General features: G+C 44.5%; 1 protein-coding gene and 2 non-coding genes across 3 annotated transcripts; 1 reads left to right on the plus strand and 2 right to left on the minus strand.

Annotated features, from left to right (window-relative positions):
- Positions 1–4,096: 4,096 nt before the first annotated feature.
- Positions 4,097–7,841, plus strand: LOC127332698 (probable GTP diphosphokinase RSH2, chloroplastic). The gene is made up of 6 exons (XM_051359020.2): positions 4,097–4,683; positions 4,785–4,970; positions 5,902–6,362; positions 6,569–6,727; positions 6,808–7,162; positions 7,284–7,841. Exons 1-6 carry the CDS (start codon positions 4,312–4,314, stop codon positions 7,554–7,556), a joined length of 1,806 nt encoding a protein of 601 aa, XP_051214980.1. The 5' UTR covers positions 4,097–4,311; the 3' UTR covers positions 7,557–7,841.
- Positions 7,842–8,395: 554 nt separating this feature from the next.
- TRNAS-GCU (transfer RNA serine (anticodon GCU)) lies at positions 8,396–8,477 on the minus strand. Its single transcript has one exon. It is a non-coding gene; the product is annotated as a tRNA-Ser (tRNA).
- An 8,025-nt stretch (positions 8,478–16,502) lies between these two features.
- TRNAS-GCU (transfer RNA serine (anticodon GCU)) lies at positions 16,503–16,584 on the minus strand. Its single transcript has one exon. It is a non-coding gene; the product is annotated as a tRNA-Ser (tRNA).
- Positions 16,585–16,618: the final 34 nt, after the last annotated feature.

A 16,618-nucleotide genomic window follows, 5' to 3' on the forward strand; every position in this document is an offset into this window, starting at 1 on the left:
ACAAGATTCGGGGGGCATAAGTCTCTGTTCCGACACCCTGCTGGGATGGGGAATTGCCCCCGGAGCCGTCTCCATCGACTCCACCGCCATCTTCATCGACATTATTGACTCCCACGATGAGGAGTGAGTAGTTCTCCCCCGAGGCTGAGAGCTTTACCGGTAGCTATGTGGTCTATCTATCTCTCCATGTATGATCATTATGTGATCATGAGTTTTGTAATCTAGTTCAATAAGTAGATGTTATTCTTCAACTATTGCGCTACTCAAGTGATTTTATTATGTGATCTTCGGGGACACCTTGTCCAACGGTGTGAAGGTGACAATGTGCACACCGTATTTGTTTCTTAAGCTTAATTTACAGAAATACTTATGAATTGTGGTGTCTAGTTAGTACCATCTTTGTATGCTCAAAGTGACAGCATGGGGCGTCCATAGATTGGGAATGTGAACATTAAGAAGTGCTTATGCATCCCTACGCAGTGAATTTGTGTTTATTATCAAACCGGAGAGTGGTTCAGAGTATCATAGTGAAGTGATAATATCTATGTATTCAATTTTGGTATCATTGTTGAGAGTGTCCACTAGTGAAAGTATGATCCCTAGGCCTTGTTTCCAAGCATTGAAACACCGTTTACAACCAATTCTGCTACATGTTTGCTTGCTGCCATTTTTATTTCAGATTGTATTTACCACTCATAATCATCCATATTACTTGTATTTCACTATATCTTCGCTGAAATAGTGCACCTATACACCTGACAAGTGTATTGGGTGTGTTGGGGATACAAGAGACTTCTTGTATCGTAATTGCAGGGTTGCTTGAGAGGGATATATTTGACATCTACCTCCCTGAGTTCGATAAACCTTGGGTGATTCACTTAAGGAAAACTTGCTGTTGTTCTACAAACCTCTGCACTTGGAGGCCCAACACTTTCTACAAGAATAGAAGCGTGCGTAGACATCAACTACCTCCATCCCTAGACTTAAAGTTTATATTTTTTTTCCAGAAAGTCAAACTATGTTAAGTTTGACTAAGTTTTTATAAAAAATCATTAACATGAAATGTACAAAATAAATATTATTAGATAGATAATGAAATATATTTTCATATGGTATCTACAAAATATCATATTTGTTCATAAATTTTTCTAAAAGTTTCATCAAACTTTACTTTGTTTGACTTTCTAAATGAAATATAGGCCTTAATCCTTAGAATGGAGGTAGTATTAGTTAGGGCAATGGTTTCAAACAACTCGATGCCCACCATAGGCACACTTGTTCCAAATAAGAGCAATACACGTCCAGTACTCAAACTTGTCGACGAAGTTTAGATAAGTCATCATATTTAGAGAATACCAATTTATGGTGATTGAATACGCTCTAAGGTTCATCTACGGTCACTGGTGCTGGGAACGCGATGTATTTGTCGACACGACACTCATGGAGCCCACATATCAGTCCCTATTTGTGTTACATTTTTCAGAAACCCCCTTCCCCAAATAATTGTCTCTTTGTCTCCGTCCTCCTCTCTCACATCTGTTTTCTCTCCTTCCTGCATCTCCTCCCCGCTGTTCCGTCAAATCCAAATCCTCTCCACCGCCGGAGACCCCTTCAACTCGGTATGCCATGCCGGGATGAGCAAGAAGCCCAGAATCCTCGGGTCCCCGTGCAGTAACGGCCTCCTGGAGGAGGGGAAGACGAAGACGATGGTCCAGGCCGGCGGTGGCGGACGCCACGACTGTGGTCGCACCAGCGGCGCTGGGGCTGTTGTGTACGGAGGCGGCGTCACACATGTAGGCCTAGATATCGCCGCGGGTGATACACGACTCATCTAGTCGTCTCCCTGCGCCTCGGAAGCCCGCGCGGCTTGCGCGTGTGCAATCGATTCTGCAGTTCGTGAAGCAATAAAGCAATGCACTCCTTTCGTGTGTTTCGGGTGGGCAGTACTAGCTGCTGGTCAATCAATCAGGCTACCTAGCTCACGCTAGTGGTAGTGGTAGTGGTAGTGTGATGGACGGCGGAAACTACTGCGGCGGCCGGGAGACGTGCTCGATGCGGCTGCGGCCGAGGGTTCGTCCACGGCCCCGTCGCACTCCACCTTGTGTAGAACGCTAGCCTTCGTACCTACTCCGGAAGGGATGCCGCCCTTATGGGTGCCACGGCTGCTACAGGTCGGGAGGTGTGCTCAGTGCAGCGGCTGCTAGGGGTTTGGGCAGGCACTATCGCGCTCAACCTTGTGCAGAATGCCGACGATATTGGGAACCACCTGGGTCCTCCACAGCATGTAGTTGGGGGGATCTAAGCGCACCATAATGGAGTTGGTGTATTGAGTGGGAATGGAGGTGGGGAGAGATGAGGTGATCATGCCAGCAGTGAGGGAAGTGGAGAGGGAGGTGGTGGTGGCGGCATCGGTGGAGGTGGAGAGTTGCATCATGGCTGTGTTCATCGCGAGAACGCATGCCCTAGACGGGAACGTTGTTCTGATACCAAGTCAAAAAGATTCTTTTGCCGTGAATCATCCCATCGTGGGGCTCTACATATATATCAGAGGTATATATACAAATACAAGACAATGATCACAACTCGATCAGCCAATGCATTTAGAGGATCACAACTGATCCCATCTAATAAAAGAAGATATGCACAATCACTACAATCACGGAAAATAATGCCTAACCGATTCTATTCTTAATAAGAACATCATTTATGTTCGTGGACTTTGTGAGAGGGAGTTACATTTTGCAATAGTATTCGGTATTGTTATCGACCCGCTTTAGTGTATCATCTTGAACTAAAACTTGCATAACTAAATCTAGACTACTTCAGCCCTTCCTACACCAAGCGGTACTTCTTCTTCTTCACGCTCAGCCTCTCCATCTCGACCCTCCGGTACTCCTCTGCCAGCTTCATCAGAGTTCTTCAAATTTATACGAAATATTTTTACCTCATTAATTTCACTAACCAACAAATAATTTTTTCACCTCACTAATGTTACTACCAACAAGTAATTCTTTTACTTCTACCAACAAGTTTGGTTTTTTCATTCAATCTAATATTTACCAGTACTCCATTAGAAATAAACATTAACCTAAATAATATTTTCTTTGTTTTTTACTCTTTTAGTTAGGTAGGGATGTTTAAGAAAACCTTTTGTTGCAAAGCACTTCACTCTAAATTAAAGGAAACCAAAGTGATTACACCACTCCGCCAATAAATTAGGCCATAACAATTTTCTAGTGTACTTTCGTTGTCTATAACATTCTTAAATATCATAAATCTTGGTACACTCATTGGGAGCATATGAATGTCAAGAAGTATTTTGATAGTAGTTTCTAGAGTATAAGCTTGAAAACGTTGCTTTAAGTAACTATATATTTGTGGTTTGTCCTATCTCCCTCTTTTTTTTTATGTAGTCTTGCTCACTTGACGATTTAGAGGATGAGGATATTTAGACCCTTCCTCGAACCAACCTATCTAACCTTTTTGGAACAAAAAATTGAGAAGTTTAGTGAAAACGGTCAATGTTTCTTCCAACCCTTCTAGCTCATTGAACTCACCTCTATCTCCGGTATAGGTAGTAGAAGCGAAACGGCGATCGAACTAACTTTGAAGTGACGAAATGCCATACCCCATACGGAATCAAATAGAAATACGATTATGAGTGAATCTCAAAGCTATTTTGAGTACATCTTAGAAGGTGAATCACAAAGCTAGTCTTAACGGCCCAAAAATAATATTAGGAGTGCAAAATAATATCAACGATGTTATGTATATGATACTACTACATAATATTATGCATTGTGAAGATAGTATCGTACACTTGTATCATATACATGATACTACTATATGATACTTTCCATTGTGACTAGTCTTAGGATGTGACGTGCAAACCCAAAACCTTTACAACAAAAAATGGGGTCAGCCCTGCAAAAAAAAAAAAAAAAAATGGGGTCAGGGAAAACGAGCTATTGCACAAAGCCACAAACGGACAACAAGGCTAAAAAAACGTGAGAAATGATGGCCGTTGCAGCACAACATGCCAACACACGCAGCCTAATGTATACACCCAAAAAAGCAGCAAATTCACCGCTTTGTGTTTCAAAATCAGCAAATTCGCATCCCAAATGGCAATTTGCGTTCGTTCCAAAGCGTACACGACCACCCAACCTTACTGTTCATAACCACGCCACCACGCGCGAAATCGAGGAAAAGCCCCAACGTCCCAACTCTTCTTCTACCTTCCCTTCCACGCCTCTCTCTCCACCTCCCCCCTTTCCCTTTCCTCCCAGATTCCCAGCTCGCCACGGCGCCATGCCGGCGGCGGTCGCCTGCTCCGTCAAGTGCCGCCCCCACTACCGCCTCACGGCGCCGCAGCCCCCCGCCGCGCTGGAGCTCCTGCCCCGCGCCCAGGCCGCCGCCGGCGAGCTGCGGGCGACCCGGTGCCGGAGCCCGCCCTCCCTGTCCTTCGCGCGGGCCTCCGACCACCAACCGGACTCTCCCCGTGCTCCCTGCCGAAGCCCCCCGTCCGCCAGGCGAGCTCGCGCCGGCGTGGCGGGCGAGGAGGCGGGCCGCTCCGACTCCGCGGCCGCGCTGCTCGGCGGCGCGCAGTCGCTGCACGCCATCTTCCGCGACGAGCTCGTGCGGAAGGCCTTCTACGCGGCCGAGGCGGCTCACCGCGGCCAGGTGCTCGACCGTGTCCCTCGCTCATCTGTGCATTTTGGTGGACGTTTGAGTGAGGTGACTTGACCGCGCCCCTCAATTGGGCGTTCTGGTGGTTTCTGCAGATGCGCGCGAGCGGCGACCCTTACCTGCAGCACTGCGTGGAGACAGCGGCGCTGCTCGCGGAGCTCGGCGCCGGCCCTTCGGTTGTCGCGGCGGGGCTGCTGCACGACACCGTCGACGACGCGGGTCTGGATTATGGCTCCATCTCCGAGCAGTTCGGCGCTGGCGTCGCGGACCTTGTCAAGGGGGTAAGAATCTGAATATTTAATGTAGTTACTAAACGTAGCTGACATTGAGCAGGCTAGCTTGTTACTGGTAACTAGTTTGATAGAGCTGATTCAGAGCTTCTTCCTTGGCACACCTCTTTTTCTAAAAAAAGTAATCACTCATACCAGCATCTGCGGATAACTTTCTGAGCATGACATAATTAGCTGACATTAGGATCTGATGAGCAGGCTCACTTGTTAGTGGTAACTAGTTTGGTAGAGCTGATTCAGAGCTTCTTCGATGGTACACCTCTTTTTCTAAAAAAAAAAGAGAGATCACTCATACCAGCATCTGCCGATAACTTTTTGAGCGTGACATAATCTTCGCCTGAGTCCAGGACCAGGTCATAATCACAATTGATTACTTATATGATTATGTCTCTGCATGACCCCTTCTTCTATTTTCATATTTCTTGGTCTTGTCATTTTCGTGGTCGAGAAGTAGATGCTGTTAGGTTTCTGGCCGTCTAGCTAAAGTAATTGATTAAAGATTGTGATCGACAGAAGATGCTGACTGTTACGTTATTGATAGGGCTTCTAGATGAAAATTTCTTAAGGCAGATATTGAGTTAACATCAGCTCTTTATTATATTAGGCAGTAGCCACCTCCTAGGATTGACTTACGCTTTAGTATATTGTAGAATCTGCTCCTTGTTGGTTACCAGATCATGTCAGATATGCTTTTTGGTGATTTTCTTAGTCTGTTCTCTGATTTTTCTTTCTGTGAACGGTCTACTTAGGTTATGATATCATATTTATCATCTAGAACTTGGGAAAGGATGCTTTGAGATTTTGGTTGCCTTAAGTCAATATTACACCTGATATATCTTAGGGTGCTTGGCAAACTTTTTCTGCGACAAGGATGCTTGGCCATTGTGGAATGACTAGATTTAGTGTGTTGATTTCTTTATAGGTTTCTAACCTAAGTCATTTGAGCAAACTGGCTCGTCGAAGCAATACAGCGAGCAGAACTGATGAAGCTGACAGGTTACGTACGGTCTTCCTTGCAATGGAAGATGCGAGAGCCGTGCTCATCAAACTTGCTGATAGACTACACAATATGAGGACGTTGGATTCGTTGCCCAAGATCAAGCGTCAGTGCTTTGCAAAGGAAACACTGGAGATATTTGCTCCGTTGGCAAATCAATTGGGGATATTGAACTGGAAGGAACAGCTTGAAAATCTGTGCTTCAAGCACCTTTATCCAGAACAATACGAGGAACTGTCATCTAATCTTCATCAGTTCTACAACAGAGATATGATTGCAGCAGCAATAAGGCGACTAGAACAAGCCCTTCAGGTGAGCGGACTATCCTATCGTTCCATATCGGGGAGGCATAAGAGCATGTACAGCATCTACAGCAAGATGGCAAGGTAATCTCGTGCATTATGTTTTACTTCTGCTATCCTTGCTAGTAAAAAGCATTCAAATAGTTGCATTTCAGTTTTAGTCGTGTTGAAATCAAAATAATTATTATCCATTTTACATAGTTTCTGAACTAGCTTGAACATAACTTTGAAGAAACCTTGCTAGGCTGAGGGACATATATACAGGCTAATGTGATTGTTTCTTATTACAGGAAGAAACTGGAGATGGATGAAATCTATGATGTACATGGGGTGCGTGTGATACTTGAGAATAAAGCTGATTGTTTCACAACATTAGAAGTTGTCCATCATTTGTGGCCTAGAATTCCTGGGAAGTTCAAAGACTATGTGAACAGCCCCAAACCTAATGGGTACGACCTTGCAAAGATTTGCTATAGTATGCCGAAAATCTTTTAGTTACTGTGGTAACTTATTTTTTCTTAACTTGTAGGTACCAGTCCCTGCACACGGTTGTCCTCAGTGAAGAAGCACTCCCATTAGAGATCCAAATTCGTACTGGGGACATGCATTTGCAGGCAGAGTTCGGAATTGCTGCACATTGGAGGTACAAGGAAGGCCTTCGGAGTTGCTCTTCATGCTCTCCTGAAATGGTTGACTGGGTTAGATGTGTTGTTACGTGGCAGTGTGAATCTTTGCACATAGATCACCCTTCACCTCTTGGAGTTGGTCCGTCACCGAGGACAACATGCACCTTCCCTTCTCACTCTGACGATTGTCCTTTCTCCTATTCGAAACAATATGATCACAGTGGACCAATCCTAGTAATACTTCTGGAGAACGAAAAGGTGGAGTACATTCACTATTTTTCGCGTTTGTGCTTTCTCATTAACTATATAGTTGCAATGTGTTAATTTATATCTCGTCAAAGAGCAGTAAAACTGAATTTGTTCTGTTTGTTTTGTTCAGATGTCAGTGCAAGAGCTCCCCCAAAAGTCAAAAATACTGGACCTATTGAAGAGGGCATCTTCCTATGACATGCAGTTGAGCCTGAGGCTGAATTGCCATGCTGTGCACAATTTGAACCAAGAGCTGAAGATGGGCGATGTGCTGGAGCTAATTCCTTCAACTCCATGCAAATCTGGAAGTTACATGAGGGGGTTCCACCGGTTTCGCCATCTTGACAGACATCGAACAGTAGATCTTGTGAATATAGATATGACAGAGCAGCTAATCATCTGAAGTTCAGATTCTACACTGACATAACAGTAACAGATAGTGTAGTATGTGGTGTTTATTTGTTGAAGTAGAGGAAAAGAAGGTACGTAGCATGTAAAATTCATCTGAAGTTTAGGTTCTCCTGCACTGACAGAATAGTAACACATTGTTAGCATCTGGTGTATATTTTGTTGATAATTTGTTGAAGTAGCACAAGATTGTAAGCATGTAAATATGTGATAAGAGTTTGAGCACAGTAAATGGTTTCCGTGGGACAACCCTTATTGGAATGTAAACACTGTTCTGATACACAGAGATTTGGTGCACATGGGCACAAGTAATCTTGTTTTAAAAAAAATCAAAAATCATAGTTTTGAGTTTCAAAAAATTCTGAAAACAAATCCGCATATAGTCAATGATGTATCCCGCAAACGTGTAAAAAATCAATTTCAAATACTTTATATTCTGAGCTACACAGAAATGACAAGAAATGACAAAATTGTATATATGAGTAGTCATTTTCAAATCTCCAAAACATATTAGATTTTGTCATTTTTTTAGCACAAAATAAAAGGAATTTCGGGTTAAGATTTTGCATGATTGTGGGATGTATCATTGACAATCTACAGAATTATTTTCATAATTTCTGATAACTTGTTAAAATATCTTTTATTTTTTTTAATGACGAGAGCACTGGAGCCAAAATCACTTTTTATACGTGCTTTCAGTTCTCTAGTAGTTCCCATTTTGCTTATGAAAGAATTGCGAATTTATAAAATATTTTGCTCCACGAGCTAGACATTGAAATGCCAGGGAGCTTTACTGCATAAGATGCAAAATGAGAAGTGAAGAAAAAAAAAATACGACGCCTGAGAGATTCGAACTCTCGCGGGGAAACCCCATGTACTTAGCAGGCACACGCCTTAACCACTCGGCCAAAGCGTCTTTGTTGTGCATAGAATGAACATTACTTTATTTGTACTATTTTATTTTTGGTGTTGCTGGTTCTTCGGAATGAAAGAATGTATACAGTACAGCCCAGAAACATACACGCGTCATTACAAAGCTTGGACAGTGCTGTTGCTGACGGCGACGCGCTGAAGGTGAAGCAGCTGCCAGTTTGGTGCTGCTGCAGGTGTTCTGAACCATGCCTGTGAGTGACCCCTTCAGGTTTTAGCTGAGGTTTGCATTTAGGCGATGACAAAGGCCCGGGATTAGGGTATGGTGAATATTTGTGGTGAAACTGGTTCATGCAGTATCCAGGAGTTTAACCTAGCTCCTATAGGTGTTCTCTTTCGAGGGAATAATTAAGAGATAATTCCTTATTTGACACTACCTTAAATTTTGGTTCCCTATTTGACACTGAAATTTTTCCTCTTCCCTATTTGACCATAAGTGTAAACTTCTTTCCTTATATGACACCGAAGTCCATCCTGTTAGTCCCTACCGTCACTTTTAGTTTTCTTGGACCAAATTACCCTTTCGTCAATGCATAGGCAACCATGGAAAAAGAGAGCAGTAGCTCAATGAGCAACGGCGTGAGTCATGTTGACCTGGAAAGACGGATAGCTAGCTGACTAGCACTCGCAACGAGCTATGGCTCCCTGCGCACACGACAACGTTGCAACACGATGAGCTAGCTAGGACGTCTGTTCAGTGGTGCGAGACATCGGGCATGGGACCAGCGGGGATGGAGCTGTGCATAGGAGAGCAGCGTCTTGAGCCTGGCTAGCGTTGGGGCTTGAGCTACCCGGCGCCGGCGGTGGCGCATAGACTATCTGCTGGTGGCAGCGGACCACTGGTCGGCGATGGACCCCCGGATGCGCACGAGAGTACTGAATCGATAGGCAATCAGGAGGTTGGGCACGATTTTTCAGTCTTTTTTATTCCGAGCCTGTAGAAGTAATTTGGTATGCAGAATCTGACTAATCTTGCAATTTTTTATTAATTAAAATTGGACGAGAAAATTTTCTAATTAAAATCTGCTGCTTTTGTCAAAAAAAAAAACCCTCATATAATGCACTAGGGGTAAAATCATCTTCTTACATTCTCAGTTAACACCGTTAGTCCTCAAAATGTACTGAAGTGTCATATAAGGAAATAAATTTGCATTTAGGGTCAAATAAGGAAGAAAAAGTTTCTCAGTGTCAAATAGGGAACCTAAATTTAAGGCAGTGTCAAATAAGGAATTCTCTCAATAATTAAGGCTCTAACTTTTCTGAATTTTACTTACTTTTTGTTTTCGTATTGCCCAAGGGCTTGTGAGCAGACACTATTGCAAAGTTTGGTGTGAAGATGGTGCATCAGCCCAAAGCCGTATGGCCGGCTGGTGCTGCTACATTTGCCCATGTTCTGGTGGTTGCCAGTGATCTTGGCAAGTCTAATAATGGGTTGCAGATTTTCCATCTACAAAAATTTTAGACCTCGTTTTCCACCCCTCATTTTATTTCATTTGGTAGAAATGAAAGGACAATGCGATGCCATCATTTCATATCTCATTTTGAAATTCCAAGCTAAAAAAATCATGTTTGACTGCCACGAGGAATTATGAAATTAAATGATTTCCACAAGAATGGCGGGGTTAGAGAGAGGAATTAACTTAACATACAGTACCAATTCCCTAAAATTTCCAGTTGAAATGACAATTTCAATTCCATGAAAAACAAACACGTTGTGTATGAATTTCGATCGAGTTCTACGATTTAGGCATGAAATGATGGCTGACAAACAAGCTCTTAGAGAGTGAAACATGGTGTATGCATATTGTTGAGCTACAATAACGTGTTCTTTTGCAGGAAGCAAAAAAGATTGTGTAACCTTCATGAATGAATTCTGTTAGGAAAATCCTAACTTAAACTGCATCAATAAAGCATGTAGTATTCTCATTCACAAGAAACGAGGTGCTAAACCAAACAAGTATGGCTCAATTACTCTAAAAAATGGTCGCGTCAAATCCATGTCAGAATGTATTTTTCTTCGCCTTGATCTCGTCATAGATCCATTGGTTCATCCAGATCAAGCAGACTTCGCGAGAGGGAGAAGCATATCACATAACTTCATTTATGAGTCCAATCTTGTCACAATGCAAATCCCCTCAATGCTTAATACTATATTTGCACCATGCTTTTGACTCTATCTTGTGCAATGCTCTTAACCCTATCTTTGTTGCAAAAGGTTTCCCCAATTGTTTGTGTCCCAGGATCTCATCCCTAAACTTCTGTAGTCAATCCACGATTCTCTGAACGGTAATCCCGGTCCTTGGATTCAGCCTCAGTCAAGGAGATCCGCTGTCTCCCTTCCACTTTATTATTGTAGCCAATGTCTGAAAACAAGTTATCATTTGATTCTCTAAGTCAGGCCTAATCTCCAATCTGCCCACGACTCCCTTCATTGTCTCATTTTACAATACGCCCTCAACACACTTATTATCATTGAAGCCAATGACGACCATCTTCGCAATCTTAAGAGGATTCTACAGAATTTCTCTTTGACCACAGTCTCTTGATTAACTTTGATGAAAGTATTTCCGCCTTATTTATATCGATCCTGGCATCACGTCCAACCCTTGTTTCTATCTTGGGCTGTTGGATATCATCTTTTTTTCCTCGAACTTCACATTCATGTATTTGCCTCCTTGTCAACAAAATAAACAAAATACTAGTTGGCTTTAAGGGCTGGTTACTCTCTAACCCTTCGTTATTGGACAAACCATCTTGGTTCGATCACTACTTCGGCCATTCACACCTATTTTATTTTGGACATGAGAGGAAATGGTGCATAGTGGACAATTCAAGGTCACATGGAAATATAATTTTGCTCGTATTGACAATGGTGGCCTTGTGTTGTAATACTAAGAAAACACAATCTCTACTTTCTTATCAAGCATCTAGCTAAGATTCTCTCACTTGGGAATCTTGTTTTTCTCTTTCCTATGGTTATAACTTATAACGATACTCATGACCTTGGAGATCCCCACTGACTAGATTATGTGGTGTGGAAAAACATCATCACCACCCTCCCCTTCTTCCGGTCCATTTCAAAAGTCAATGTTGGTAGTGGAAAATTTTCCGTCTTTTTGGTAGATTTGTGGCATGATGATACCTTGTACACTACCTTTCATGTGTTGTTCTCCCATGTTTTCACTCCAACTTCTAGGTTGCTTCTGTGTTTATAATTAAGCACATGTTCAATCTTCATATTAAACCATGCCTTTTCTTGGTCGTTATTATTAAACTTGCAACCCATCGATATAGTTTGGCTACTGTGGATTTGAATTTTCATGTTTCAAATGATCGCATGAGTAGGCTCAATGTGAAAACAATCACACAACAAAGTTGGTGTATTCAATATCCTTCAAGCCGAGGACCCAAGCACATTTTACTTCGTCGGAATGGAAGACCTATGCTCCAAATCGATGCTTACATCTTCATGTGGTTCTCAAACTACCAATTCCTCATCACAAATGACCGATGCTTCCATCAAGGAATTGCACTTTTCGATGGTCGTCCTTTCTGCAACAAGCCAAATATGGACCTCCACTTGCTACTCAATGTAGTTCCTTTGCAACTGTTTATCAGTCACTGATTTGTGGGGGTCTCTCAGACATGAAAAAAATTCCAATATTTTGTTCTTTGTTGTGTCTCGTGGAACATTTGGGAACCCATGGAATGCATAATCTTTAACCATACCGAAGATCCTCACATAGTCATAAAACATGCCTAGAAGACCTTCATTTTTATTTGTTAAATTCCCCCGATATATTAATAGTCATCAACAGTAGTACAGACAATCTAAGAAATAAAAAAAAATACAAATAGGTATTTGGACTACATAGCAACGACTACAAAGTACAAACACTAGCGTGAGCCGAAGATGCCACTGTCCTCGCCCCTCCATCACTGGAGCGAGTCCAAGTTTGTCGTAGTAGAGCTTATTGTAGTAGGCGGTCAGAAGTTGTTGTGCTAAGCCTTCAAAGGACCAGCAACAACCATCGCCAATGATGACAACTGTAAATTAGAAGAGACTGATCTGAAACCACACCAACCGACCAGATCCCGAGAAATCCGTTGAACACACGACTCCACGCGCGCTTCGCTGGCACTAGACGCACCACCGGAGCAAGGATAGGACAGGGAGAAACTTATTCTGACTTCAAGATGTAGCCGCTACTTCACCATCGCGAGGAGCCATGATTCACCACGCTTCCAAGACCCTAAGGCCATCGGAGAGGGACAAAACCCTAGATGGGTTTAGATCTGTCGCGCCTGCTGCCTTATTTCTCGTACCAGTTCGCATTGCCTGGCCTTGTTACCCAGAAGATCTTCTTATTTGGGGAAATCAATGCTCTTAACAACTAGGCAACTAATCGACTATGATGATGGTACAGTTAGACTCCTTTTATGTAATGTTTGTACATAATAACTTCTTTCTTCCCCATTTTCCCTTTTCTTTTGGTTCCATTGACTTTAAGGTTGTTTAACCTTTTGGCTTATATGTACATAGATTTTTGGTATAGGCTGACTTTTATTAATGATTTTACAAGAGAATTTCAACATGTAAAAGCCATCGTTGACCAAACATATTAATCATTTTATACATCTAAAAGTCATTAAATATTTCACATACTACTACATTCTCCATTATTTTTTTGTTTTTACTCGAAAGTTCCCAAACCAATTTTTTTTTACTGTAACTACGGCGGACGTGAGCCAGCCTGAACATATATTCAGCCAAGATGCCTATGAAGTTTTTCAGCCTCTACAAGATGGGTTCAAATGAACCAGAGTACACGGAGGTTACAAAGGAGAAGAAGAAAGAAAAAAAAAACGCACACCACCAACAGTTAAGACTAAGGAGAGAAAAACAAAATGGCCACCCCTCAATCTAGGGGACGGTTGGCCGATGAGAAATCTCATCGTGACCCAGGCACAACAATCACGAGGAAGACCCCCAAGGACACGAAGGAGGGACAACCCAGCTCGAGGACTCTCCGGAGTAGTCGAACAGCCTTGGTCCGCCGAGACCCAGCGCCGACACTGCACCATCGACGTAATCGAAGGGCAGCGCGCATCCGAGACCACACTACGCACCGACACCACCTGTGTCGAGGGTGTGGCCGAAAGGTTGCGCGCGGCCGAGACGATGCCACGACGCCTGTGTGCCACCGGCTGGAGTCGAAGGGCATCAAAAGGCAGAGACACCCATAGATTACTCTCGCATGGAGCACCCACCACGCGCCGAAGATCCCCACCAAGGACCCGACACCAGAGCCCAGCAACCGGCAAGAAGACGCCACCACCACCAGTGCCACGGCTCACCTCGCATCGGAGAGGAGACCGCACCCATGGCCTCCATCTGCATCACATGGGGCACACCAGGCGGAATCAGCGTCCTCCGCCACTGATGGCAAGACAGAGGGGCTCCACACCCAGCCACGAAGCCCCCCCGGGTGGGAAGCGCGTCACCACCGTGGCCGCCACTGCGAAACCACGGCACCCGCCAGCCCCAACAGCAACCCGCTGCATGCTGATAGCAAGGTAAGGAGGAGGCGAATCTCGCAGCCACTCCACCGACCACCAGAAATGGAGAGCTCGACGACCCGAACCAGCACCACCACACCACGTGGAGGCAAACCACATCGGAGACGGAGGCTCCGCCAGCACCATGCTGGCAGCACCTCCAGACCCGCCCGACACAGCCACGCCGGCCGCCACCGCCAACACCCGCCGCGGGCCGCCGCCCGAGAGCCCCCACCACCCTCTACGGAGGAGACTGCCGGAGGAGCCACCACACGCAGCAGCCGCGCCGCGCCGCCTCGTGTCGCCGCTGTCCGGCGAGCCTCCGAGCCGCAACAGCCGGAAAAGGGCGCCGAAGCCGGGCCGCCCAGATCGCGCGCGTAGGAGGGCGCCCCGCCGTCACCGCGCCGCCAGGGCTTTCCCCGACGATGGCCACAGGTGGCGGCGAGGGCAGGGGAGACATGGGAGCTTGCGGCTGGCCGGATCTGGGGCGCTCCGGTGCGGCCCGGCTCAGCCGCACGGGAGTGGAGCGGGGTGCTGAATTTTGTCAACGGTTCCTTCCCAAACCAAATTTTAAAAAAAAACGAGAAAATGTACATGAACGACACTTTCAGATGAGTCGCATTTCTGTTCTAAGGCAGATGGACTAAGCTTTCACGTGGGTTGGGATGTGAGGTTGCTGGGTGGTACAATTGTGCGACCACGACTGTGCACAACGTGGTTAAAATCATGTTTTTTTTTCTTAAGAAAGTGGTTAAAGTCATGTTGTTCTTGTTTACACATCGATAGATGGTTCCAGTAAGAATTTAGTGAAATTTGTGGGGGGTTAACCTTCTCATTTTTTTTTTGTTTCTACCCAAAAGATCCTAAACCTAATAAAAAGGAGAAAATTTACATGGCTGACAATTTTTTTTTCGAGAAAACTCCTCCAATCTGTTCCTGGTCCTCAATAGAGGTACCAGCAATCCTAAAATTAATAAAATTATGAACATGTCCTTGAACCACCTAGTGATGACTACAAGCACTCGAACGAGCCGAAGGCTCGCCGCCGTCATCGTCCCTCCCTCAGTGGACCCATAGAAAATTTGTCATAGTAGAGTTTGTTGTAATAGATAAGCGGAAACTTGTCGATGCCCCAAATGATCAGTGCACGAGAGCAGCAACCATCGCCGATAAAGAGAAGCGTAGATCAGAAGGAACACCAACCAAATCTAGTGAGATCCGCCGAAGACAAACCTCCACACACCCACCGTTAATGCTAGACGCACCGCCAGGATGGGGGCTAGACGAGGATGCCTTTATTCCATCTTTAGGGAGTCACCACCATCATATCTTCCTAAGTAGGGCAGAAACCCTAAGAAGACAGACAAAAACATAAAAAACGGAGTCCTCCCGCCGACAATGACTAGGATCCATCGCGCCTCCATGGCCCTAAGGCCACATAAGGTGAGTCAGATCGGCGGACCTCCAATGGGAGGCAGGAAGCCCTAATTTCCTAAGTTTCTCGCAAGCGAATGGGCACGCGTGACCCGATTAAGCTGTATGGCCGACGTTTTCAAATGAGCCACAATTTCTAGAATTTTTGGCAAAAAGGACCACATCCACGAGTGAATTGTCAGAAAAGACCACCTCCGAGTGAAATTGATAAAAAAAACACCACCTGCACCGTGGCGGCAAGCTCGCCAAGCGACACGTGGCACCTGCCGCCACAGGCTGTGGCGGCACGTACTGTTTACCCACAACCTGTGAACAGTGTCTGCCGCCACGGGTGGTGGCGACAAGTGCCACGTGTCACTTGTCGGTGTGTGAACTGTACATGTCGCCATAGGCTATGGCGGCAGGTGGCACGTGTCGTTTGGTGGAGCTTTCCGCCACGACGCAGGTGATCTTTTTTGGCAATTTCACTCGGATGTGGTCTTTTTTGACAATTCACTTGGAGAGGTGGTCTTTTTTGCCAAAAATTCCAATTTCTATTCCAAAGTGGCTATAGAGTTTGACTGTACAGTGTACACTACCTAATTCTGATAACGTTAGATCACCATATATTTGTACATTTTTTTCTTGAACTAAGCAAATTCTATGGAGATCTTTATGCAGAAAAATAAATTAAATGTACAATATCCGACTCAATAATCTCAGTTCACCATTGTACCATCTGCTTGAACTGAGGAAATGGTTTGCAGCATGCCTTACGTAGAAAGAAAACAGCAATGCTACACTTCCGGATAGGTTTTACAAAAATTACCTATGGACTGTCAGGGAGAAAACAGTAACGTGACCCTGATTTTCAGCAAGCCAACCAATTGATCACGCGTATGCCCGTAGAGTTTCCCAAAACCCACCAGTCCTTAGGATTATTGAGAGAAAAATAACTCTGGTGCTTGTACATATTTTCCTTGAACTAAGTAAATGCTCTGGAACCTGGCTTGTGCAGCAAAATAAATTTTCAAAAATTCGACACCTGAGAGATTCGAACTCTCGCGGGGAAACCCCATGTACTTAGCAGGCACACGCCTTAACCACTCGGCCAAAGTGTCTTTGTTGTGTTTTCCTGGATAGGAACATAAGTAT

This window comes from Lolium perenne, chromosome 2 (genome assembly GCF_019359855.2).
Source record: "Lolium perenne isolate Kyuss_39 chromosome 2, Kyuss_2.0, whole genome shotgun sequence".
Classification (NCBI taxonomy): domain Eukaryota; kingdom Viridiplantae; phylum Streptophyta; class Magnoliopsida; order Poales; family Poaceae; genus Lolium; species Lolium perenne.

What these genes read in the sequence shown, in the direction of transcription:
- LOC127332698 (XM_051359020.2), top strand. Translation starts at nt 4,312, where the DNA reads ATGCCGGCGGCGGTCGCCTGCTCCGTCAAGTGCCGCCCCCACTACCGC. An exon ending in AGGCGGCTCACCGCGGCCAG is followed by an intron (nt 4,684 to 4,784) that starts GTGCTCGACCGT and finishes TGGTTTCTGCAG; the next exon opens with ATGCGCGCGAGCGGCGACCC. An exon ending in TACTTCTGGAGAACGAAAAG is followed by an intron (nt 7,163 to 7,283) that starts GTGGAGTACATT and finishes TGTTTTGTTCAG; the next exon opens with ATGTCAGTGCAAGAGCTCCC.